Here is a 26,529-nt window from a genome sequence, read left to right on the forward strand (position 1 = left end):
CGTTCCCAGGCCAGCCGGGAGACATAGTCTTCCCAACGTGTCCTGGGTCTTCCCAGCGGCCTCCTACCGGTCGGACGTGCCCTAAACACCTCCCTAGGGAGGCGCTCGGTGGCATCCTGACCAGATGCCCGAACCACCTCATCTGGCTCCTCTCGATGTGGAGGAGCAGCGGCTTTACTTTGAGCTCCCCCCGGATGGCAGAGCTTCTCACCCTATCTCTAAGGGAGAGCCCCGCCACCCAGCGGAGGAAACTCATTTCGGCCGCTTGTAACCGTGATCTTGTCCTTTCGGTCAAAACCCAAAGCTCATGACCATAGGTGAGGATGGGAACGTAGATCGACCGGTAAATTGAAAGCTTTGCCTTCCGGCTCAGCTCCTTCTTCACCACAACGGATCGATACAGCGTCCGCATTACTGAAGACGCCGCACCGATCCGCCTGTCGATCTCAGGATCCACTTTTCCCTCACTCGTGAACAAGACTCCGAGGTACTTGAACTCCTCCACTTGGGGCAAGATCTCCTCCCCAACCCGGAGATGGCACTCCACCCTTTTCCGGGCGAGAACCATGGACTCGGACTTGGAGGTGCTGATTCTCATTCCAGTCGCTTCACACTCAGCTGCGAACCGATCCAGCGAGAGCTGAAGATCTTGGCCAGATGAAGCCATCAGGACCACATCATCTGCAAAAAGCAGAGACCTAATCCTGCAGCCACCAAACAAGATCCCCTCAACGCCTTGACTGTGCCTAGAAATTCTGTCCATAAAAGTTATGAACAGAATCGGTGACAAAGGGCAGCCCTGGCGGAGTCCAACCCTCACTGGAAACGTGTCCGACTTACTGCCGGCAATGCGGCAGTAATGTCCTACCGCTTATTTCGTTCACAGTTAAACTTATAAGCATGTGTCCAGGGGGCGCCGGTAGGAATTCTGGGTCCCATGAAAAACATTACACTGGGCCCACAAGGCAGCTGATTATATTTTGTAGGCCCCTGTCATTCGTGGGTCCTTTGTACTGTCCTAACTTCAACCACCCCCCATATGTAGCACATTCATACCAGTTGACTTTGGGCCCCCTGGAATGGTAGCCTATCAGTCACATGTAAACATATTGCACCGTAAAGATTACGCAGAATTTCTAGGCGCAGTCAAGGCGTTGAGGGGATCTGGTTTGGTGGCTGCAGGATTAGGTCTCTGCTTTTTGCAGATGATGTGGTCCTGATGGCTTCATCTGGCCAGGATCTTCAGCTCTCACTGGATCGGTTCGCAGCTGAGTGTGAAGCGACTGGGATGAGAATCAGCACCTCCAAGTCCGAGTCCATGGTTCTCGCCTGGAAAAGGGTGGAGTGCCATCTCCGGGTTGGGGAGGAGATCTTGCCCCAAGTGGAGGAGTTCAAGCACCTCGGAGTCTTGTTCACGAGTGAGGGAAGAGTGGATCGTGAGATCGACAGGCGGATCGGTGCGGCGTCTTCAGTAATGCGGACGCTGTATCGGTCCGTTGTGGTGAAGAAGGAGCTGAGCCGGAAGGCAAAGCTCTCAATTTACCGGTCGATCTACGTTCCCATCCTCACCTATGGTCATGAGCTTTGGGTTATGACCGAAAGGACAAGATCACGGGTACAAGCGGCCGAAATGAGTTTCCTCCGCCGGGTGGCGGGGCTCTCCCTTAGAGATAGGGTGAGAAGCTCTGCCATTCGGGAGGAGCTCAAAGTAAAGCCGCTGCTCCTCCACATCGAGAGGAGCCAGATGAGGTGGTTCGGGCATCTGGTCAGGATGCCACCCGAACGCCTCCCTAGGGAGGTGTTTAGGGCACGTCCGACCGGTAGGAGGCCGCGAGGAAGACCCAGGACACGTTGGGAAGACTATGTCTCCCGGCTGGCCTGGGAACGCCTCGGGGTCCCACAGGAAGAGCTGGACGAAGTGGCTGGGGAGAGGGAAGTCTGGGCTTCCCTGCTTAGGCTGCTGCCCCCGCGACCCGACCTCGGATAAGCGGAAGAAGATGGATGGATGGATGGAAGATTACGTACATTTGATATTATGGACTGTCCAATGAACCAAATATGTATGTTTTTAGAATGTGGGCGGAAACCAGGGAAGAAAACAAAATCTGGAAAAAGGCTGCGGCTATTCTAATTCATCCAAGGCATTGTATTCCCAGGGCATTGAATCGATCACAACTGGCGCCGTGCCTTCTGAGTAGAGATGGGTACCTTAAACATTAGAATCCATTCGGTACCCAACGGTCCCGATTTTTGGTACTTTCGTGTCTTCAAATCTCAATTTGTTTTATTTAACATTTTACAGAGCTGTGCTGTCCGGTTGTAATTAGAGATGTCCGATAATATCCGACTGCCGATATTATCGGCCGATAAATGCTTTCAAATGTAATATCGGAAATTATCGGTATCGGTTTCAAAAAGTACAATTTATGATTAAAACGCCACTGTACGGAGTGGTACACGGACGTAGGGAGAAGTACAGAGCGCCAATAAACCTTAAAAGGCACTGCCTTTGCGTGCCTGCCCAATCACATAACATCTACGGATTTTCACACACACAACAGCCATACTGGTCACACAGAGGGTGGCCGTACAAACAACTTTAACACTGTTACAAATATGCACCACACTGTGAACCCACACCAAACAAGAGTGACAAACACATTTCGGGAGAACATCCGCACTGTAACACAACATAAACACAACAGAACAAATACCCAGAAACCCTTGCAGCACTAAAACTTCCGGGACGCTACAATATACACCCCTCAATCCTGACCACCTCAAACTCCTCATGCTCTCTCAGGGAGAGCAAGTCCCAAATTCCAAGCTGCTTCTGTTGAGGCATGTTAAAAAAAAATGATGCAATTTGTGACTTCAATAATAAATATTGAAGTCATTTTTTTTTGTGTGTGATGTGTAATGTCTAGTGTTTAAATTTACGGCAGTGACAATGAATTTCCCCAAGGGGACCAATAAATCTAATCTAATCTAATCTAATATGGCAGTGCCATTTTGGCATTTTTTTTCCATAACTTGAGGTGATTTATTTTGGTCAGTCACGCGTTCATTTGATCTCGTATTGACTATTGCGATTCTCTCTTCGACAAGTCAACGCTAAAGAGACTTCAGACGGTACAAAATGCGGCTGCCCAAACTATTGACCGGTGCTGAACCGTTCTGATCGTATGGATTGAACAAATTAATGTTGTGTCTGGATCGTATCGGCAACCACAAATTGTGAATTGAATCATTGTTAAAGGGGAACATTATCACAATTTCAGAATTGTTAAAACCATTAAAAATCAGTTCCCAGTGGCTTATTATATTTTTCGAAGTTTTTTTCAAAATTTTACCCATCACGCAATATCCCTAAAAAAAGCTTCAAAGTGCCTGATTTTAACCATCGTTATATACACCCGTCCATTTTCCTGTGACGTCACATAATGATGCCAACACAAACAAACATGGCGGAAAGAACTGCAAGCTATAGCGACATTAGCTCGGATTCAGACTCGGATTTCAGCGGCTTAAGCGATTCAACAGATTACGCATGTATTGAAACGGATGGTTGTAGTGTGGAGGCAGGTAGCGAAAACGAAATTGAAGAAGAAACTGAAGCTATTGAGCCAAATCGGTTTGAACCGTATGCAAGCGAAACCGACGAAAACGACACGACAGCCAGCGACACGGGAGAAAGCGAGGACGAATTCGGCGATCGCCTTCTAACCAACGATTGGTATGTGTTTGTTTGGCATTAAAGGAAACTAACAACTATGAACTAGGTTTACAGCATATGAAATACATTTGGCAACAACATGCACTTTGAGAGTGCAGACAGCCCAATTTTCATCAATTAATATATTCTGTAGACATACCCTCATCCGCGCTCTTTTCCTGAAAGCTGATCTGTCCAGTTTTGGAGTTGATGTCAGCAGGCCAGGGAAGCTAGGGTCGATATTCTTCTCTTGATCATCTTCGGTGGCATAAGGGACGGTGTGAGCCAAGACATCCAGGGGGTTTAGCTCGCTCGTCTGCGGGAACAAACTGCCGCCATTGCTTGCCGTGCTACCGAGGTCCTTTGTCCCTGAATTGCTCACACACTCCGGCAGATTCAATGGGGGTCTGGCGGCAGATTTCTTTGACTTTATCGTTGGAAATGCATCTGCTTCGAGTGTCGCAGGATATCCACACATTCTTGCCATCTCTGTCGTAGCATAGCTTTCGTCGGTAAAGTGTGCGGAACAAACGTCCAATTTCTTGCCACTTTCGCATCTTTGGGCCACTGGTGCAACTTGAATCCGTCCCTGTTGGTGTTGTTACACCCTCCGACAACACACCGACGAGGCATGATGTCTCCAAGGTACGGAAAACAGTCGGAAAAACGGAAAATAACAGAGCTGATTTGACTCGGTGTTTGAGAAAATGGCGGATTGCCTCCCGATGTGACGTCTGAGAGCGAATATTAGAAAGGCGTTTAATTCGCCAAAATTCACCCATTTAAAGTTCGGAAATCGGTTAAAAAAATATATGGTCTTTTTTCTGCAACATCAAGGTATATATTGACGCTTACATAGGTCTGGTGATAATGTTCCCCTTTAACTATGAGAGATAAAACACTGAATATTGACAACATATGAACGTCACACCCCCTCTCCATCGACATATTTTACAAGAGATGTCCGACAATGGCTTGTTCGCCGATATCCGATATTCCGATATTGTCCAACTCTTAAATACCGATTCCGATATCAACCGATACCGATATATACAGTCGTGGAATTAACACATTATTATGCCTAATTTTGTTGTGATGCCCCCGCTGGATGCATTAAACAATGTAAAAATGTAAATAACAGAGCTGTTTTGACGCGGTGTTTGAGAAAATGGCGAATTGCTTCCCGATGTGACGTCACAACGTGAGAGCAAATATTAGAAAGGCGTTTAATTCGCCAAAATTCAACCATTTAGAGTTCGGAAATCGGTTAAAAAAATATATGGTCCTTTTTCTGCAACATCAAGGTATATATTGACGCTTACATAGGTCTGGTGATAATGTTCCCCTTTAAAACTAATTGTTACACCCCTAGCACTTATAATAGTACTGACTTAGTCCATCCATCCATCCATCTTCTTCCGCTTATCCGAGGTCGGGTCGCGGGGGCAGCAGCCTAAGCAGGGAAGCCCAGACTTCCCTCTCCCCAGCCACTTCGTCCAGCTCTTCCTGTGGGACCCCGAGGCGTTCCCAGGCCAGCCGGGAGACATAGTCTTCCCAACGTGTTCTGGGTCTTCCTCGCGGCCTCCTACCGGTCGGACGTGCCCTAAACACCTCCCTAGGGAGGCGTTCGGGTGGCATCCTGACCAGATGCCGGAACCACCTCATCTGGCTCCTCTCGATGTGGAGGAGCAGCGGCTTTACTTTGAGCTCCCCCCGGATGGCAGAGCTTCTCACCCTATCTCTAAGGGAGAGCCCCGCCACCCGGCGGAGGAAACTCATTTCGGCCGCTTGTACCCGTGATCTTGTCCTTTCGGTCATAACCCAAAGCTCATGACCATAGGTGAGGATGGGAACGTAGATCGACCGGTAAATTGTGAGCTTTGCCTTCCGGCTCAGCTCCTTCTTCACCACAACGGATCGATACAGCGTCCGCATTACTGAAGACGCCGCACCGATCCGCCTGTCGATCTCACGATTCACTCTTCCCTCACTCGTGAACAAGACTCCGAGGTACTTGAACTCCTCCACTTGGGGCAAGATCTCCTCCCCAACCCGGAGATGGCACTCCACCCTTTTCCGGGCAAGAACCATGGACTCGGACTTGGAGGTGCTGATTCTCATCCCAGTCGCTTCACACTCAGCTGCGAACCGATCCAGCGAGAGCTGAAGATCCTGGCCAGATGAAGCCATCAGGACCACATCATCTTCAAAAAGCAGAGACCTAATCCTGTAGCCACCAAACCAGATCCCCTCAACGCCTTGACTGCGCCTAGAAATTCTGTCCATAAAGGTTATGAACAGAATCGGTGACAAAGGGCAGCCTTGGCGGAGTCCAACCCTCACTGGAAACGTGTCCGACTTACTACCGGCAATGCGGACCAAGCTCTGGCACTGATCATACAGCGAGCGGACTGCCACAATCAGACTGACTTAGTACTCATCCCTATTCTGAGACAACTGTATCATTTCAGTTGCGAATTATCCAATGCCCTGAAAAAAATCAGGAAAATGCAAACTCCGAACAATAGCCAGAATCAAACCCTGAACCTTCTTGCTGTGCTAACCAGTCATTCGCTGTTTTACTTCTTCTCTGCGGCCCTCTGTTTAGCCTCAGATCTCCCAGGTAATGACAATGAGCGAGCAGTGTGGTAATATTGAAGGATTTGAGACATTACAAGAAAATATCATGCGGTGTTTACCTGGTGACTTTGAGCAAGCGTAACAGCCGGATGCAACGTAGCACCGAGATGCCCATGACCGACATGATGTTCATTTGTACGAGGATGAGCTCCATGATGCCAGTGGACACCACGAAGCAGTCGAAGCGATTGAAGAGAGACATGAAGTACGAAGACAAGCCAAGAGCGTACATCTTCATGAACATCTCCAGAGAAAACATGAACAGGAGGAGATTATTGGCATTTTCTGTTGATCGATGTTGTTGTTTTTTGTAGCCCACAATATCAATTGTGATGCCCAGAAGGAAAAAAATGAAAAGAGGAGGGTTATTCGATTAGATTTGTAATATCGCACCCAATTGACGGCACGTTGGGGTCTGACCTTGCCAGTTTGAGAGCCTTTCTGACTGCTTGTGGTGTTCTGTTGCAATGGCAAGCGTATTGAAGAAGACCAGCACGATCACCCACCAGTAGAAAAGTTTGGACTTGACGTACACCCGACATTTACGGCGTAACCAGCGATTCCACTTGCGAGCCACTTTACTGTGCAAGGGAGAAGACAAACAATTAGAGTCGGTCGATTATGTTCGTTCCTGTCACCAGAAAAATGAGGTGGGGGTGGAGGAAAATGCCACTACTTACTAGTAATATATTATCAATTGCATCGTGTCCATTTTCCCAGCACTCCCTGCCTCCGATCCGCCATTTTCAGCAGGGAGCAGACCTGAATAAAAAAAAATAAAAATGAGCATCTTTGAGTGTAATTTGTTTTAGCAAGATGTGAGTGGTGGCTCACCACAAAACGTTTAACTAAAGTTGGGAAAAATACATTCTTGATTGGAGGAGAGTTTAAAAATCGGAGCAAGTTAGTACTTTTCACAGAAAACCCTTGTTGTTTAGCATATTTCTAGCTCTACATTATGGCGGACACTAGGACCCGGGTCTCACACCCAGTAGGCCTGAGGTGGGGGCGTGACTTAATTAGTTCAGGCATGCAATATAGAGGCGCCTATAAGCCATACTTGCCAACCTTGAGACCTCCGAATTCAGGAGATTGGGGGGTTGAGGTGTGGGGAGGCGGGTTGGTATGGGCGTGGTTTGGTGGTAGCGGGGGTGTATATTGTAGCCCGGAAGAGTTAGGGCTGCAAGGGATTCTGGGTATTTGTTCTGTTGTGTTTATGTTGTGTTACGGTGCGGATGTTCTCCCGAAATGTGTTTGTCATTCTTGTTCGGTGTGGGTTCACAGTGTGGCGCATATTTGGAACAGTGTTAAAGTTGTTTATACGACCACTCTCAGTGTGACCTGTATGGCTTTTGCCCAAGTATGTCTTGCGGTCACTAACGTGTGTCTGCAGAAGCCGCATGCAACATTAAGGGGGGGAGGAGTATATTTAAAGGTAGAATTCACTGAAATTCAAGTATTTTTGTATATATATATATATATATATATATATATATATATATATAAGCAGTAGAAAATGGATGGATGATATATATATATATATGTATATATATATATATATATATATATATATATATATATCGTATTTTTCGGACTATATATATATATGTATATATGTATATATATATATATATATATATATATATATATATATATATATATATATATATACATATATGTATATATATATATATATATATATATATATATATATATATATATATATATATATATGACATGACTATTTTGGTTTTGTGTCGTATTATTCCTGTGGGGCTGTCTTGGTTGACAAGACTCTGCAGCATCGCGTGGACATCGGGGGCGGTACCTCTAGATTGGCAGACCGGGGTGGTGGTTCCTCTCTTTAAGAAGGGGAACCGGAGGGTGTGTTCTAACTATCGTGGGATCACACTCCTCAGCCTTCCCGGTAAGGTCTATTCAGGTGTGCTGGAGAGGAGGCTACGCCGGATAGTCGAACCTCGGATTCAGGAGGAACAGTGTGGTTTTCGTCCTGGTCGTGGAACTGTAGACCAGCTCTATACTCTCGGCAGGGTCCTTGAGGGTGTATGGGAGTTTGCCCAACCAGTCTACAGGTGGTACGAGTTATCTAATCACCTGTGGTCTTTAACAGTAGCGGGCCGGGAACAGTAGAGGAAAAAGGATTGGGAGTCACGACCGGCTGAAAAGCATTTTTGAATGATCTTGTCAAAAACATTCAAACTTTGTCAGCTTTGCACGCCTGTCTGTGGTGACGTGTATATCAGTGGAACCGCTAGGCAGCGACTTCTACATACAAGTTCAGTCTGCTTAAAGCAGTATGGGTCATTAGCTTTGGTCTTTGTCTTAGTTGTGTTCTGTGTGCCTTACTCTGTCCCTCCTGGTCATTGTCCATGATTTCAGCCTGGGTAATCCACTCCATGTATCCCTTCAGGTCCTCATCAAGCTGCTGGGTCTCCCTCAACTTCTGAAACTCTCCACGAGACTTCGCCTTCTCTCGCTCCTTGGTGAACTCACTAGCAGGAACACAGTCAACGTATAGGTAAACCATACAAGTACACCAAAAACATTTGAGGTTTTTAGTGATTTCCTTACCCGCTAAGTACACCCAGAACCAAGTTGAGAACGAAGTAGGAACCGACCAGGATGAGTGTGGTGAAAAAGATCCAAGGCCATTCCATTCCGATAGCGTCATTTACCTGTTATTGGAACACGTTTTTTTTAGTGAAACAGTTAACAAAGCCCAACAAAATAACTGCCTATATTTTACTTGACAAAAACTAAAAACAGTGTCTTCTTTCAGACTTATTACCCAGTAGAGAACATCAGTCCATCCCTGTGTAGTGATACACTGGTACACGGTCAGCATAGAAAATCCCAGGTTGTCAAAGTGAGTGATGCCATTATTTGGGCCGGGCCAACCAGCCCGACACTCCGTGCCATTGATGGTGCACCGACGCCCGTTTCCCGCTTGGGCACACGGAGCAGGCTTCTCGTTCTCCTCTGTAGCAACGATGTCTGAGTATGAGAGGAAATGGATTAATCGTAGGTAATGCCACGATTTGTAAAGTGGTAAGACCTTTGTCAAGGTAACTTATGGTTTTGAGCTATGTTCATCCAGAAAATGCTACTAATCCATTGAAGCAGCTCTAAAAAAATTCAAATTACCGTATTTTCGGACCATAGGGCACACCGGATTATAAAACGCACTGCCGATGAGCAGGTCTATGCAGGTCTTTTTTCATACAAAAGGCGCACCTGATTAAAAGGCGCATTAAAGGGGTCATATTGTCATGTCTGTGTAATCATGTTTTGTTTTAAGTCATGTTTTTGTTTAGTTATAGGAATCTTTGGTTTCTGGCTTTTCACTCCCTTGTCTTGTTTGCATGATTACCCATTAGTTTCACCTGTTCCACGTTTGGACTCATTGTGCACTCTTGTTTGTCACCATAGCAACCATTAGTTTTCACCTGTCACGTCACGCACCTGTTTTCGTTAATCATGTCTGTGTTATTTAAGCTTTTCATTTTCTGTTGTTTGTCCTGGAGTCATAGCCTTTCTCACCCTGCTATCCTCGCGTTTCAAGCCCTGTTCACGATCCCATGCCACAGTAAGTTTGTTTATTAAGCCACAGTTAGTGTTTTGTTTAATTGTTCATAGTTTCTGCCAATGTGCAAGTTTTGTGTTTATAGTCTAGTTTTGTACCTCCGCCCCTGTGCGCGCTTTTTGTTTGATCCTTTCTTTGTAGTTATAGTGTTAAATAAATCATGTACCCACCTTCAAGCCATGTCCGATCCAAATTCTCTTGCATCTTGGGAAAACAAAAACTCCACAGACCAAGTCCAGATTTTTTTCTAAATTTAAAACACTTTCTTGTGGTCTACATCAGTGTTTTTCACCGGACTGTGAGATACAGTCTGGTGTGTCGTGGGAGATGATCTAAGTTCACCTATTTGGGTTAAAGATATTTTTTACAAACTAGTAATTATAGTCTGCAAATGATGTGTTGTTGTTGAGTGTCGGTGCTGCCTAAAGCTCAGCAGAGTAACCGTGTAATACTCTTCCATATCAGTAGGTGGCTGTCGGTAGCTAATTGTTTTGTATATGTCTGAAACAGTGGGAGGCAGTGTGCAGGTAAAAAAATGTCTAATGCTTAAAGCAAAAATAAACAAAAGGTGAGTGCCCCTAAGAAAAAGGCATTGAAGCTTAGGGAAGGCTATGCAGAACCAAACTAAAACTGAACTGGCTACAAAGTAAACAAAAACAGAATGCTGGACGACAGCAAAGACTTACTGTGGAGCAAAGACAAAGTACAGCCGAACATGACATTACAATCAACAATGTCCCCACAAAGAAGGGTAAAAACAACTGAAATATTCTTGATTGCTAAAACAAAGTAGATGCGGGAAATATCGCTCAAAGGAAGACATGAAACGGCTACAGGAAAATACCCCAAAAATAGGAGCGCAAGACAAGAACCAAAACACTACACACAGGAAAACAGCAAAAAATACAAAATAAGTCAGGGCGTGATGCGACAGGTGGTGACAGTACACCTACTTTGAGACAAGAGCTATATTGATGCATGCTTGGTTATGGTTTAAAGTCATATCCAAACATTGCGACTTTTTACTGTCTACTGAGTTTAGTTTTTTAGTGATTTCTGCTGGTGGTGTACCTTTGCATTTTTTCAACGCAAAAAATGTGCCTTGGCTCAAAAAAGGTTGAAAAACACTGTTCTACATAACATGTAATGGTGGTTCTTTGATGAAAGTGTTGCATAGATTATGTTCTACAGATCATCTTCAAGTAGCTTTCTGAGCGTCTCTTCAGGATGCACGGTTTTGTGGGCGGTCTTATTTACGTGGCTCACCTTCAACAGCGTCTTCTCCCCGTCATATTTGTTGTAGCGGTGTAGGGTGCAAGGACGGGAGTGGAAGAAGTGTCAAAAGATGGAGCTAACTGTTTTAATGACATTCAGACTTTACTTCAATCAATAACGGAGCAGCATCTTCTCATCGTTGTGCTCAACAATGCAACATCAACGCCGAAAATGTGTCCCGTGAAAAAACCGTCCGACCGGAACACTCTAATAACTTGGGTGAATAATGTAAACTCACTACACCGGTATGTTTTAGCGCTTTCATGGCGAGTTTACTGACAGATATAAGTAAGAACTTTACACTACTTTATATTAGAAATGGCAACAGTGGAAGTTGAATGCCACATAAGAAGGTAGAGAAAAGGAAGAAGTTTACAATTGCGGACGCGCTCACATTTTCAGGACTTATGCAGATCCCAAATACACATCAGCAGGTACCAGAAGGTAAGACAAGTTGGTTTTGCATAATATTGCGAAACAAAACGGCAGGTAATATGTCTGCTAATAGGTGCCATTTTGCGGTCCTTATACACACACCATAATAATACTCGTACAAACCCCGTTTCCATATGAGTTGGGAAATCGTGTTAGATGTAAATATAAACGGAATGCAATGATTTGCAAATCCTTTTCAACCCATATTCAATTGAATGCACTACAAAGACAACATATTTGATGATCAAACTCATAAACTTTATTATTTTTTTGCAAATAATCATTAACTTAGAATTTCATGGCTGCAACACGTGCCAAAGTAGTTGGGAAAGGGCATGTTCACCACTGTGTTACATGGCCTTTCCTTTTAACAACACTCAGTAAACGTTTGGGAACTGACATTTTTTAAGCTTCTGAGGTGGAATTCTTTCCCATTCCTGCTTGATGTACAGCTTAAGTTGTTCAACAGTCCGGGGGTCTCCGTTGTGGTATTTTAGGCTTCATAATGCGCCACACATTTTCAATGGGAGACAGGTCTGGACTACAGGCAGGCCAGTCTAGTACCCGCACTCTTTTACTATGAAGCCACGTTGATATAACACGTGGCTTGGCATTGTCTTGCTGAAATAAGCAGGGGCGTCCATAGTAACGTTGCTTGGATGGCAACATATGTTGCTCCAAAACCTGTATGTACCTTTCAGCATTAATGGTGCCTTCACAGATGTGTAAGTTACCCATGTCCAGAGGTGGGTAGTAATGCGCTACATTTACTCCGTTACATCTACTTGAGTAACTTTTGCGATAAATTGTACTTCTAAGAGTAGTTTTAATGCAACATACTTTTACTTTTACTTAAGTATATTTATAGAGAAGGAACGCTACTTTTACTCCGCTACTTTTATCTACATTCAGCTCGCTACTCGCTACTAATTTTTATCGATCTGTTAATGCATGCTTTGTTTGTTTTGGTCTGTCAGACAGACCTTCAAAGTGCCTGCCTTACTGGTGACGTTTCACTTCGTTCCACCAATCAGATGCAGTCACTGGTGACGTTAGACCAATCAAACAGAGCAAGGTGGTCACATGACCTGACTTAAACAAGTTGAAAAACTTATTGGGGTGTTACCATTTAGTGGTCAATTGTACGGAATATGTACTGTACTGTGCAATCTACTAATAAAAGTTCCAATCAATCAATCAAAAGTGTGAAGGAAAAAAGATACTTTTTTATTTCAACCGTACATCCCGTCAAAAGCCTAAAGACTGACCGCACAAGAGAACGTTCCTGTCTTCACAATAAAAGTGCCGCTCCATCGCGCCTGCGCTTTCAAAATAAGAGTCTCCGAAAGCCAGCACAAACAAGCTAGCAAGCTACGGAGTTTGACGCCAATATATTTCTTGTAAAGTGTATAAAAACGAATATGGAAGCTGGACAAATAAGATGCCAAAAACCAACCACTTTCATGTGGTATTAGACAGAAAGGAGGAACTTTTCTTCTCCTCCATTTGAAAACGTGGACGTTATCATCACTACTGTCTGATTACAATCAATGCAAGTCATCAGAATCAGGTAATACACCAACTTATATTCTAGTCTTCATTAAAGAAAGAAATCTATATGTGTTAAACATGCATGTATATTCATTAAAACACCTTTAACATGTAAACAAAAACAGCAAAATAAATACATATAAATTATATACTGTATATATCAATGTATATGTATGTATGTATGTGTATATATATATATATATATATATATATATATATATATGATATGAGTGTGTATGTTACTCATCAGTTACTCAGTACTTGAGTAGTTTTTTCACAACATACTTTTTACTTTTACTCAAGTAAATATTTGGGTGACTACTCCTTACTTTTACTTGAGTAATACATCTCTAAAGTAACAGTACTCTTACTTGAGTACAATTTCTGGCTACTCTACCCACCTCTGCCCATGTCTTGGGCACTAATACACCCCCATACCATCACACATGCTGGCTTTTGAACTTTGCGCCTATAACAATCCGGATGGTTCTTTTCCTCTTTGGTCCGGAGGACACGACTTCCACAGTTTCCCAAAAAAAATTGAAATGTGGACTCGTCAGACCACAGAACACTTTTCCACTTTGTATCAGTCCATCGGCTCAGGCCCAGCGAAGCCGACGGCGTTTCTGGGTGTTGTTGATAAACGGTTTTCGCCTTGCAAAGTAGAGTTTTAACTTGCACTTACAGATGTAGCGACCAACTGTAGTTACTGACAGTGGGTTTCTGAAGTGTTCCTGAGCCTATGTGGTGATATCCTTTACACACAGATGTCGCTTGTTGATGCAGTACAGCCTGAGGGATCGAAAGTCACGGGGCTTAGCTGCTTACGTGCAGTGATTTCTCCAGATTCTCCTAACCCTTTGATGATATTACGGACCGTAGATGGTGAAATCCCTAAATTCCTTGCTATAGCTGGTTGAGAAAGGTTTTTCTTAAACTGTTCAACAATTTGCTCACGCATTTGTTGACAAAGTGGTGACACTCGCCCCATCCTTGTTTGTGAATGACTGAGCATTTCATGGAATCTACTTTTATACCCAATCATGGCACCCACCTGTTCCCAATTTCCCTGTTTTACCTGTGGGATGTTCCAAATAAGTGTTTGATGAGCATTCCTCAACTTTATCAGTATTTATTGCCACCTTTCACAACTTCTTTGTCACGTGTTGCTGGCATCAAATTCCAAAGTTAATGATTATTTGCAAAAAAAAAAAAATGTTTATCAGTTTGAACATCAAATATGTTGTCTTTGTAGCATATTCAACTGAATATGGGTTGAAAATGATTTGCAAATCATTGTATTCCGTTTATATTTACATCTAACACAATTTCCCAACTCATATGGAAACGGGGTTTGTATGTTTAATTCGCCGACAATCCATCAAGCGGTGCGGCTTCATAGCTTACCAAAGTCGTACTAAAAGCATTTTGACAGATTTTTGAGCGCCTTGTGTAATGTTCTTTATCCTCAATGGAACATGTTGGTGCTGTTTACGGCCATCATATTGCAGTCTACACATATATCTTATGTATGGCTGCCATCTAATGGTCACACTTATCATTACACCATGTACCAAATAAAATAGCTTTGAGGTCAGTAAGCACAACTAGAATCATGCCGTACAATAGGCCAGCGTTTCTCAAAGTGTGGGGCGCGCCCCACTGGTGGGGAATAGAGACATGACAGGTGGGGCGCGAGGAACGGGAGGAAATTTCACTTAAAATGTTTTTTTTTAATTATTATATTCTTAGATTTTTTTTTTACTATGCTTTCATTTTCTATACACACTGTAAATCACTTTGTGATTCTGTCTGTGAAATCCGCTATATAAATAAATGGAAATTACCGGTACTTATTTTTACTGTAGGCTTTAAATTTCTCGGTAGGAGCGAAAGTTTGACAGACATAGCAACAGTAACTAATGGGGGCGGGGCTAAGCAGAACAAACTTTCGCGCGGATGGGTAGCAGGCTAATGTGTGGACCAAAATTACACAAATATATACATTTGTGACTCGCACCTCAAAGGTCGTCGAGCCAGAGCCAGCGCCTGCAGAGAAACAAAAATCTGACGGGCACACACTGTCATTCACCGGGAAGTATAAGTTATAACACATTTTTGATTTATTATTGAACTTGATGCAAGTTATAACACTTTTGTTTTATTTATGATTGAACTTGATGCAAGTTATAACACTTTTTTGATTTATTATTGAACTTGATGCAAGTTATAACACTTTTTTTTATGTATTATTGAACTTGATGCAAGTTATTTGATTTATTATTGAACTTGATGCAAGTAATAACACTTTTGTTTTATTTATTATTGAACTTGATGCAAGTTATAACACTTTTTTTGATTTATTATTGAACTTGATGCAAGTTATAACACTTTTTTTGATTTATTATTGAACTTGATGCAAGTTATTTGATTTATTATTGAACTTGATGCAAGTTATAACACTTTTATTTGATTTATTATTGAACTTGATGCAAGTTATAACACTTTTTTTGATTTATTATTGAACTTGATGCAAGTTATAACACTTTTTTTGATTTATTATTGAACTTGATGCAAGTTATAACACTTTTATTTGATTTATTATTGAACTTGATGCAAGTTATAACACTTTTTTTTATTTATTATTGAACTTGATGCAAGTTATTTGATTTATTATTGAACTTGATGCAAGTTATAACACTTTTATTTGATTTATTATTGAACTTGATGCAAGTTATAACACTTTTTTTGATTTATTATTGAAGTTGATGCAAGTTATAACACTTTTTTTGATTTATTATTGAACTTGATGCAAGTTATAACACTTTTATTTGATTTATTATTGAACTTGATGCAAGTTATAACATTTTTTTTGATTTATTATTGAACGTGATGCAAGTTATAACACTTTTTTTGATTTATTATTGAACTTGATGCAAGTTATAACCCTTTTTTGATTTATTATTGAACGTGATGCAAGTTATAACACTTTTGTTTTATTTATTATTGAACTTGATGGAAGTTATTTTATTTATTATTGAACTTGATGCAAGTTATACCACAGCTGCACAGTTATTTGATTTATTATTGAACTTGATGTTATTTTATGTTATTGAGTTTGAATGTATACAACTTGATGTACAATAAATTTGAAAATGTTAAAGCTTGGCATTAGCGCTCTGTTGGGGCGATGGGGGCAGGTGGGGCTTGAAAACTCCCCCTTGTCCAAAGTGGGGGATGACAAAAAAAGTTTGAGAACCACTGCAATAGGCGCACCGGGTTATAAAGCCCACTGTCGATTTTTGAGAAAATGAAAGGATTTTAAGTGCGCCTTATAGTCCAAAAAAATGCGATACATGGCAAGTGCCAACATTGCCATTAGTCGTACTTACCTGAGTCTTTGTAGTAGCAAGTTTTATGCATTTTGCACTTGAAGAGCTCCAGTCCCATAATAGAGTAGATTGTGACCATGAAAAAGACGAGCAGGGCAATGTGAAACAAGGGAAGCATCGACTTTAGGATGGAGTTCATCACCACTTGCAGGCCTGAGGAGAAAAACAGGATCGGATTTAATGGCAGCAACACATTGCAAAAAAGTTGGCACGGGAGCATTTTTACCACTGTGTTACATGGCCTTTCCTTTTAACAACACTCAGTAAACGTTTGGGAACTGAGGAGACACATTTTTGAAGCTTCTCAGGTGGAATTCTTTCCCATTCTTGCTTGATGTACAGCTTAAGTTGTTGAACAGTCTTCGTTGTGGTATTTTAGGCTTCATAATGCGCCACACATTTTCAATGGGAGACAGGTCTGGACTACAGGCAGGCCAGTCTAGTACCCGCACTCTTTTACTAAAGTTTCTTGGTGTTGTTGATAAATGGCATGAATTAATTAACGTTGAACAAGTTGAAAAACGTATTGGGGTGTTACCATTTAGTGGTCAATTGTACGGAATATTTACTGTACTGTGCAGTCTACTAATAAAAGTTTCAATCAATCAATCAAAAATGGCTTTGGCTTGGCGTAGTAGAGTTTTAACTTGCACTTACAGATGTAGCGACCAACTGTAGTTGCCGACAGTGGTTTTCTGAAATGTTCCTAAGCCCATGTGGTGATATCCTTTACACACCTATGTCGCTTTTTGATGCAGTACCGCCTGAGGGATCGAAGTTCGCGGGCATTCAATGTTGGTTTTCGGCCTTGCCGCTTACATGCAGCGGTTTCTCCAGATCCTCTGAACTTTTTGATGATATTACGGACCGCAGTTGGTGAAATCCCTAAATTCCTTGCAATGGCTGGTGGAGAAATGTTGTTCTTAAACTGTTGGACAATTTGGGGGAAAGGTCTGGACTACATGCAGGCCAGTCTAGTACCCGCACTCTTTTACTAAAGTTTCTTGGTGCTGTTGATAAATGGCATGAATTAATTAACGTTGAACAAGTTGAAAAACTTATTGGGGTGTTACCATTTAGTGGTCAATTGTACGGAATATGTACTGTACTGTGCAGTCTACTAATAAAAGTTTCAATCAATCAATCAAAAATGGCTTTGGCTTGGCATAGTAGAGTTTTAACTTGCACTTACGGATGTAGCGACCGACTGTAGTTGCCGACAGTGGTTTTCTGAAATGTTCCTAAGCCCATGTGGTGATATCCTTTACACACCCATGTCGCTTTTTGATGCAGCACCGCCTGAGGGATCGAAGTTCGCGGGCATTCAATGTTGGTTTTCGGCCTTGCCGCTTACATGCAGCGGTTTCTCCAGATTCTCTGAACCTTTTGATGATATTACGGACCGTAGTTGGTGAAATCCCTAAATTCCTTGCAATGGCTGGTGGAGAAATGTTGTTCTTAAACTGTTGGGCAATTTGGGAGAAAGGTCTGGACTACATGCAGGCCAGTCTAGTACCCGCACTCTTTTACTAAAGTTTCTTGGTGTTGTTGATAAATGGCATGAATTAATTAACGTTGAACAAGTTGAAAAACTTATCGGGGTGTTACCATTTAGTGGTCAATTGTACGGAATATTTACTGTACTGTGCAATCTACTAATAAAAGTGTCAATCAATCAATCAAAAATGGCTTTGGCTTGGCATAGTAGAGTTTTAACTTGCACTTACAGATGTAGCGACCAACCGTAGTTGCCGACAGTGGTTTTCTGAAATGTTCCTAAGCCCATGTGGTGATATCCTTTACACACCGATGTCGCTTTTTGATGCAGCACCGCCTGAGGGATCGAAGTTCGCGGGCATTCAATGTTGGTTTTCGGCCTTGCCGCTTACATGCAGCGGTTTCTCCAGATCCTCTGAACCTTTTGATGATATTACGGACCGTAGTTGGTGAAATCCCTAAATTCCTTGCAATGGCTGGTGGAGAAATGTTGTTCTTAAACTGTTGGACAATTTGGGAGAAAGGTCTGGACTACATGCAGGCCAGTCTAGTACCCGCACTCTTTTACTAAAGTTTCTTGGTGCTGTTGATAAATGGCATGAATTAATTAACGTGGACCCCGACTTAAACAAGTTGAAAAACTTATCGGGGTGTTACCATTTAGTGGTCAATTGTACGGAATATTTACTGTACTGTGCAGTCTACTAATAAAAGTTTCAATCAATCAATCAAAAATGGCTTTGGCTTGGCATAGTAGAGTTTTAACTTGTACTTACAGATGTAGCGACCAACTGTAGTTGCCGACAGTGGGTTTCTGAAATGTTCCTAAGCCCATGTGGTGATATCCTTTACACACCGATGTCGCTTTTTAACGCAGTACCGCCCGAGGGATCGAAGTTCGCGGGCATTCAATGTTGGTTTTCGGCCTTGCCGCTTACACGCAGCGGTTTCTCCAGATTCTCTGAACCTTTTGATGATATTACGGACCGCAGTTGGTGAAATCCCTAAATTCCTTGCAATGGCTGGTGGAGAAATGTTGTTCTTAAACTGTTGGACAATTTGGGAGAAAGGTCTGGACTACATGCAGGCCAGTCTAGTACCCACACTCTTTTACTAAAGTTTCTTGGTGCTGTTGATAAATGGCATGAATTAATTAACGTTGAACAAGTTGAAAAACTTATTGGGGTGTTACCATTTAGTGGTCAATTGTACGGAATATTTACTGTACTGTGCAGTCTACTAATAAAAGTTTCAATCAATCAATCAAAAATGGCTTTGGCTTGGCATAGTAGAGTTTTAACTTGCACTTACAGATGTAGCGACCAACTGTAGTTGCCGACAGTGGTTTTCTGAAATGTTCCTAAGCCCATGTGGTGATATCCTTTACACACCGATGTCGCTTTTTGATGCAGAACCGCCTGAGGGATCGAAGTTCGCGGGCATTCAATGTTGGTTTTCGGCCTTGCCGCTTACATGCAGCGGTTTCTCCAGATTCTCTGAACCTTTTGATGATATTACGGACCGTAGTTGGTGAAATCCCTAAATTCCTTGCAATGGCTGGTGGAGAAATGTTGTTCTTAAACTGTTGGACAATTTGGGAGAAAGGTCTGGACTACATGCAGGCCAGTCTAGTACCCACACTCTTTTACTAAAGTTTCTTGGGGCTGTTGATAAATGGCATGAATTAATTAACGTGGACCCCGACTTAAACAAGTTAAAAAACTTATCGGGGTGTTACCATTTAGTGGTCAATTGTACGGAATATGTACTGTACTGTGTAATCTACTAATAAAAGTTTCAATCAATCAATCAAAAATGGCTTTGGCTTGGCATAGTAGAGTTTTAACTTGCACTTACAGATGTAGCGACCAACTGTAGTTGCTGACAGTGGTTTTCTGAAATGTTCCTAAGCCCATGTGGTGATATCCTTTACACACCGATGTCGCTTTTTGATGCAGCACCGCCTGAGGGATCGAAGTTCGCGGGCATTTAATGTTGGTTTTCGGCCTTGCCGCTTACATACAGCGGTTTCTCCAGATTCTCTGAACCCTTTGATGATATTACGGACCGTAGATGGTGAAATCCCTAAATTCCTTGCAATGGCTGGTTGAGAAATGTTGTTCTTAAACTGTTGGACAATTTGCTCACGCATTTGTTCGCAAAGCGGTGACCCTCGCACCATCCTTGTTTGGGAATGACTGAGCATTTCATGGAAGCTGCTTTTATACCCAATCATGGCACCCACCTGTTCCCAATTAGCCTGTTCACCCTGTGGGATGTTCCAAATTGTTACAAAAATTGTAATGATTTATTTAAAATATAAATCATTCGATGAATAAACAAAAAAAAACATGCACGTAGCACAAAAGGCAAAACAAAAGGACTAAAATTGTTATGATTTATTTAAAATATAAATCATTCGATGAATAAACAAAAAAAAACATGCACGTAGCACAAAAGGCAAAACAAAAGGACTAGCGTGGGAGCTAGCAGGAAAAAATAGCATAGCATGAAATCTAAGTAGTCGTTATTAGTTGTATGGGAACAAACTAGGAAGCCAGACCGAGTGAGGCCAGGGCAAAGACTAAATAGCCCTCTGATTAGTGCCCGGGCAACAGGTGCGCGTCCCGGACACTAACCAGAGGCAGGTGTATACAATCTGCCGTCATGGCAACAGAAATAAACGAAACTCAAGGTGCTGAAAACACATGTGACGAGAAACATAAACAAACTATGATCCGTGCAGCGGATCGTAACACAAATAAGTGTTTGATGAGCATTCCTCAACTTTATCAGTCTTTTTTGCCACTTGTGCCAGCTTTTTTTTAAACACTTCAATTTCCAAATTAGCTAATATTTGCAAAAAAATAACCAGTTTGAACGTTAAGTATCTTGTCTATGCAGTCTATTCAATTGAATATAGGTTTAAAAGGATTTGCAAATCATTGTATTCTGTTTTTATGCCAACTTCACTGGTTTTGTATTTTGTTACCTTTTAAATTGGTGTAACGCATTTTGTGTTGCCATTTGCATATGTATGAAAAGTGAAACATACTGTTTTTAATTTTTGATTGATTAATTGATGGATCGATTGATTAAACAACCATCATTAGATCAAATAATTATTCCCACTGCGGCGAATTATTAATATTACAGCATAAGCAAGACAAAAGCCGGTCTTCATGGTATTGAATCTAAAGTAAAACAATAACATTAACTGGATGAACTGAAAATAAAGGCCTGAATACAATTCTGTCATGACTTGGTCCTGGGTGTTTGCTTTTCCGGGATGCAACGGAAAGTTGGCTCGGGCGAGACAGGAATGAAGGTACATGATTTATTTAATATATCAAAAAAAAGTGCAAACGAAAAGCGCGCACAGTGGTGGAGAACAAACTATGAAACCAAAAGACTATAGTAGTGATGGGTTCGGCAACACTGATGCATCGGCGCATGCGTCGAGCTCATAGAGCGAAACCCTGTGTCGGTGCGCATACCGCTTTTAGAAAGTCACGTGACCGATCATGAGCTTTTTTGGTCACGTGACCGATACGCGAACTGTGCCGCACTGACGCCTCCTCTGTGCCCTGTGAGCGGCTCTTTTCTACAGCCGGAGAAATAATAACTAAGAAGAGAAATCGTCTGAAATGTAATACGTCGGAAAAACTTTTCTTTTTTTTTTTAAATAAAAATGTGTAAAAAAATAAAATTAAAAAAATTCCCAGTCCACAATCATCCACAACACGTTCTCTTAGATTTCCATGTTATGATACATGTTCACAATATTTATTGACTGTATCTAAAAAAGATAAAAACATATTTTTATTTAAATGAAAATATGAAATAATCCTAAATGAAATACAATGACTTGGTTTATATTATTGTATATACTAGGGCAGGGGTCACAAACGCGGTGCCCGCGGGCACCAGGTAGCCCGTAAGGACCAGATCAGTCGCCCGCTGGCCTGTTCTAAAAATAGCTCAAAGAGCAGCACTTACCAGTGAGCTGCCTCTATTTTTTAAATTTTATTTATTTACTAGCAAGCTGGTCTCGCTTTGCTCGACATTTTTAATTCTAAAAGAGACAAAACTCAAATAGAATTTGAAAATCCAAGAAAACATTTTAAAGACTTTGTCTTCACTTGGAATAAGCGGTAGGAAATGGATGGATGGACGGGTCTTCACTTGTTTAAATAAATTCATTTATTTTTTACTTTGCTTCTTATTACTTTTAGAAATACAATTTTAGACAAAAAATACAACCTTAAAAATGATTTTAGGATTTTTAAACAAATATACCTTTTTACCTTTTAAATTTCTTCCTCTTCTTTCCTGACAATTTAAATCAATGTTCAAGTAAATTTATTAATTTTTTATTGTAAAGAATAATAAATATTTTAGCTTCTGTTTTTTCGACAAAGAATATTTGTGAAATATTTCTTCAAACTTACTATGATTAAAATTCATAAAAATTATTCTGGCAAATCTAGAAAATCTGTAGAATCAAATTTAAATCTTATTTCAAAGTATTTTGAATTTCTTTTAAAATTTTTGTTCTGGAAAAGCTAGAAGAAATACTGATTTGTCTTTGTTAGAAATATAGCTTGGTCCAATTTGTTAAATATTCTAACAAAGTGCAGATTGGATTTTAACCAATTCAAAACATGTCATCAAAATTCTAAAATGTATCTTAATCAGGAAAAATTACTAATGATGTTCCATAAATTCTTTTTTTAATTTTTTCAAAAAGATTCAAATAAGCTAGTTTTTCTCTTCTTTTTGTCGGTTGAATTTTGAATTATAAAGAGTCGAAATTGAAGATAAACTATGTTTCAAAATTTTATTTTAAATGTTTTCGTGTTTTCTCCTCTTTTAAACCGTTCAATTAAGTGTTTTTTTCATAATTTATTCTCTACAAAAAACCTTCCGTAAAAGGAAAAAAAAATGTACGACGGAATGACAGACAGAAATACCCATTTTTTTATATATACAAAATTTATTTATTTAGCTATTCTTGTTTAAATCACACTTACGTGTAACTTACAAATGACAATATATTTATTTATTTAAGTGTGTATCAAACTGGTAGCCCTTCGCATTAATCAGTACCCAAGAAGTAGTTTTTGGTTTCAAAAAGGTTGGTGACCCCTGTACTAGAGCATAAAATCAGTGTCAGTTGAGTCGGTCCATAGGTTGCCTGTAGGGATTTTTAATGTCCAGCAGATGTCAGTATTTAGTGACACAGTATCGACACAGTATCAATACAGTTTTGCAATGTGTCGAAACGCTTCATGACGCCTCATCAACCCATCACTAATGAACATGAAAACAAGTGTCAGGAATGTACAGAGCATAAATGTGAGGATGTCGTCAGAACGACAAACTGAAAACAATGAACTTAAATACTATAGACATGATTAACGAAAACAGGTGCGTGACTCAAAACGTGAAACAGGTGCGTGACGTGACAGGTGAAAACTAATGGGTTGCTATGGTGACAAACAAGAGTGCACAATGAATCCAAACGTGGAACAGGTGAAACTAATGGGGTAATCATGGAAACAAGACAAGGGAGTGAAAAGCCAGGAACTAAACAAAACATGACTAAGACAAAACACGATTACACAGACGTGACAAATTCTAAGGGTAGATTATGCACAGTTATTTGAGATATATAGACCTAGGCTCTCTTGGACAAATTGGTTACAATATAAAATTCAAAATCTATTGGATATTGAACACTTTAGTAGAACACTCAAACTAACAGCTGTCTGATAAATGTGAAAGTGTTTACTTACTGGGGACTCCAGAGACCAGCCTCAGTGGTCGGAGAACTCTGAAAGCCCTCAGAGCTTTCATATCGAAACCACCACCCTTTTCTCCCACTGCAGCCTCCACACCACTGATATGGTTAATGGCATCCACAACCACAGTGAAGAGTCTGCAATAATAACAATTGGATAGTTAGAAACCCTTAAAGGGGAACATTATCACCAGACCTATGTAAGCGTCAATATATACCTTGATGTTGCAGAAAAAAGACCATATATTTTTTTAACCGATTTCCGAACTCTAAATGGGTGAATTTTGGCGAATTAAACGCCTTTCTATTATTCGCTCTCGGAGCTATCGGGAAGCAATCCGCCATTTTTTCACTTTCGTCGGAGTGTTGTCGGAGGGTGTAACAACACGGACAGGGACGGATTCAAGTTGCACCAGTGGCCCAAAGATGCCAAAGTGGCAAGAAATTGGACGGAATTTGTTCAAAATACGAGGCTGTGGGGAAAGCCGACGAAATGGTCAGTCGTTTGTTCCGCACACTTTACCGACGAAAGCTATGCTACGACAGAGATCAATCAATCAATCAATCAATGTTTATTTATATAGCCCTAAATCACAAGTGTCTCAAAGGGCTGCACAAGCCACAGCGACATCCTCGGTACAGAGCCCACATAAGGGCAAGGAAAAATTCACCTCAGTAGGATCTTTGACTAGCATTTTTGCAATTAATCATTTAAAAATAGCAAAATACTGCTGCCATATAGAGGATCTTTGACTAGCATTTTGCAGTACGTTTTTTAAAAATAGCAAAATACTGTTGCCATTTAGAGGATCTTTGACTAGCATTTTGCAGTACGTCCTTTAAAAATAGCAAAATATTGCTGCCATATAGAGGATCTTTGACTAACATTTTTGCAGTAGTTCCTTTAAAAATAGCAAAATGTCGCTGCCATATACAGGATCTTTGACTTGCATTTTTGCAATTAATCATTTAAAAATAGCAAAATACTGCTGCCATATAGAGGATCTTTGACTAGCATTTTGCAGTACGTCTTTTAAAAATAGCAAAATACTGTTGCCATTTAGAGGATCTTTGACTAGCATTTTGCAGTACGTCCTTTAAAAATAGCAAAATATTGCTGCCATATAGAGGATCTTTGACTAACATTTTTGCAGTAGTTCCTTTAAAAATAGCAAAATATCGCTGCCATATACAGGATCTTTGACTTGCATTTTTGCAATTAATCATTTAAAAATAGCAAAATACTGCTGCCATATAGAGGATCTTTGACTAGCATTTTGCAGTACGTCTTTTAAAAATAGCAAAATACTGTTGCCATTTAGAGGATCTTTGACTAGCATTTTGCAGTACGTCCTTTAAAAATAGCAAAATATTGCTGCCATATAGAGGATCTTTGACTAACATTTTTGCAGTAGTTCCTTTAAAAATAGCAAAATATCGCTGCCATATACAGGATCTTTGACTTGCATTTTTGCAATTAATCATTTAAAAATAGCAAAATACTGCTGCCATATAGAGGATCTTTGACTAGCATTTTGCAGTACGTCTTTTAAAAATAGCAAAATACTGTTGCCATTTAGAGGATCTTTGACTAGCATTTTGCAGTACGTCCTTTAAAAATAGCAAAATATTGCTGCCATATAGAGGATCTTTGACTAACATTTTTGCAGTAGTTCCTTTAAAAATAGGAAAATATCGCTGCCATATACAGGATCTTTGACTTGCATTTTTGCAATTAATCATTTAAAAATAGCAAAATACTGCTGCCATATAGAGGATCTTTGACTAGCATTTTGCAGTACGTCTTTTAAAAATAGCAAAATACTGTTGCCATTTAGAGGATCTTTGACTAGCATTTTGCAGTACGTCCTTTAAAAATAGCAAAATATTGCTGCCATATAGAGGATCTTTGACTAACATTTTTGCAGTAGTTCCTTTAAAAATAGCAAAATATCGCTGCCATATACAGGATCTTTGACTTGCATTTTTGCAATTAATCATTTAAAAATAGCAAAATACTGCTGCCATATAGAGGATCTTTGACTAGCATTTTGCAGTACGTCTTTTAAAAATAGCAAAATACTGTTGCCATTTAGAGGATCTTTGACTAGCATTTTGCAGTACGTCCTTTAAAAATAGCAAAATATTGCTGCCATATAGAGGATCTTTGACTAACATTTTTGCAGTAGTTCCTTTAAAAATAGCAAAATATCGCTGCCATATACAGGATCTTTGACTTGCATTTTTGCAATTAATCATTTAAAAATAGCAAAATACTGCTGCCATATAGAGGATCTTTGACTAGCATTTTGCAGTACGTCTTTAAAAAATAGCAAAATACTGTTGCCATTTAGAGGATCTTTGACTAGCATTTTGCAGTACGTCCTTTAAAAATAGCAAAATATTGATGCCATATAGAGGATCTTTGACTAACATTTTTGCAGTAGTTCCTTTAAAAATAGCAAAATATCGCTGCCATATACAGGATCTTTGACTTGCATTTTTGCAATTAATCATTTAAAAATAGCAAAATACTGCTGCCATATAGAGGATCTTTGACTAGCATTTTGCAGTACGTCTTTTAAAAATAGCAAAATACTGTTGCCATTTAGAGGAT

At 40.7% G+C, this 26,529-nt stretch overlaps 1 protein-coding gene across 1 annotated transcript in view; it reads right to left on the minus strand.

The window, feature by feature from the left end:
• LOC133571037 (dihydropyridine-sensitive L-type skeletal muscle calcium channel subunit alpha-1-like) overlaps positions 1-26,529 on the minus strand; it is a 202,645-nt gene that overhangs the window by 142,310 nt on the left and 33,806 nt on the right. The window contains exons 4-11 of the mRNA XM_061924015.1: positions 23,908-24,050; positions 16,613-16,765; positions 9,165-9,370; positions 8,948-9,051; positions 8,723-8,868; positions 7,036-7,117; positions 6,776-6,936; positions 6,415-6,640 (exon numbers count right to left, since the gene is read on the minus strand). Coding sequence (XP_061779999.1) covers positions 6,415-6,640; positions 6,776-6,936; positions 7,036-7,117; positions 8,723-8,868; positions 8,948-9,051; positions 9,165-9,370; positions 16,613-16,765; positions 23,908-24,050 — 1,221 coding nt within the window. The remainder of the gene's footprint in view (positions 1-6,414; positions 6,641-6,775; positions 6,937-7,035; positions 7,118-8,722; positions 8,869-8,947; positions 9,052-9,164; positions 9,371-16,612; positions 16,766-23,907; positions 24,051-26,529) is intronic.

The sequence above is a fragment of the Nerophis lumbriciformis genome, linkage group LG28 (assembly GCF_033978685.3).
Source record: "Nerophis lumbriciformis linkage group LG28, RoL_Nlum_v2.1, whole genome shotgun sequence".
Taxonomy (NCBI): domain Eukaryota; kingdom Metazoa; phylum Chordata; class Actinopteri; order Syngnathiformes; family Syngnathidae; genus Nerophis; species Nerophis lumbriciformis.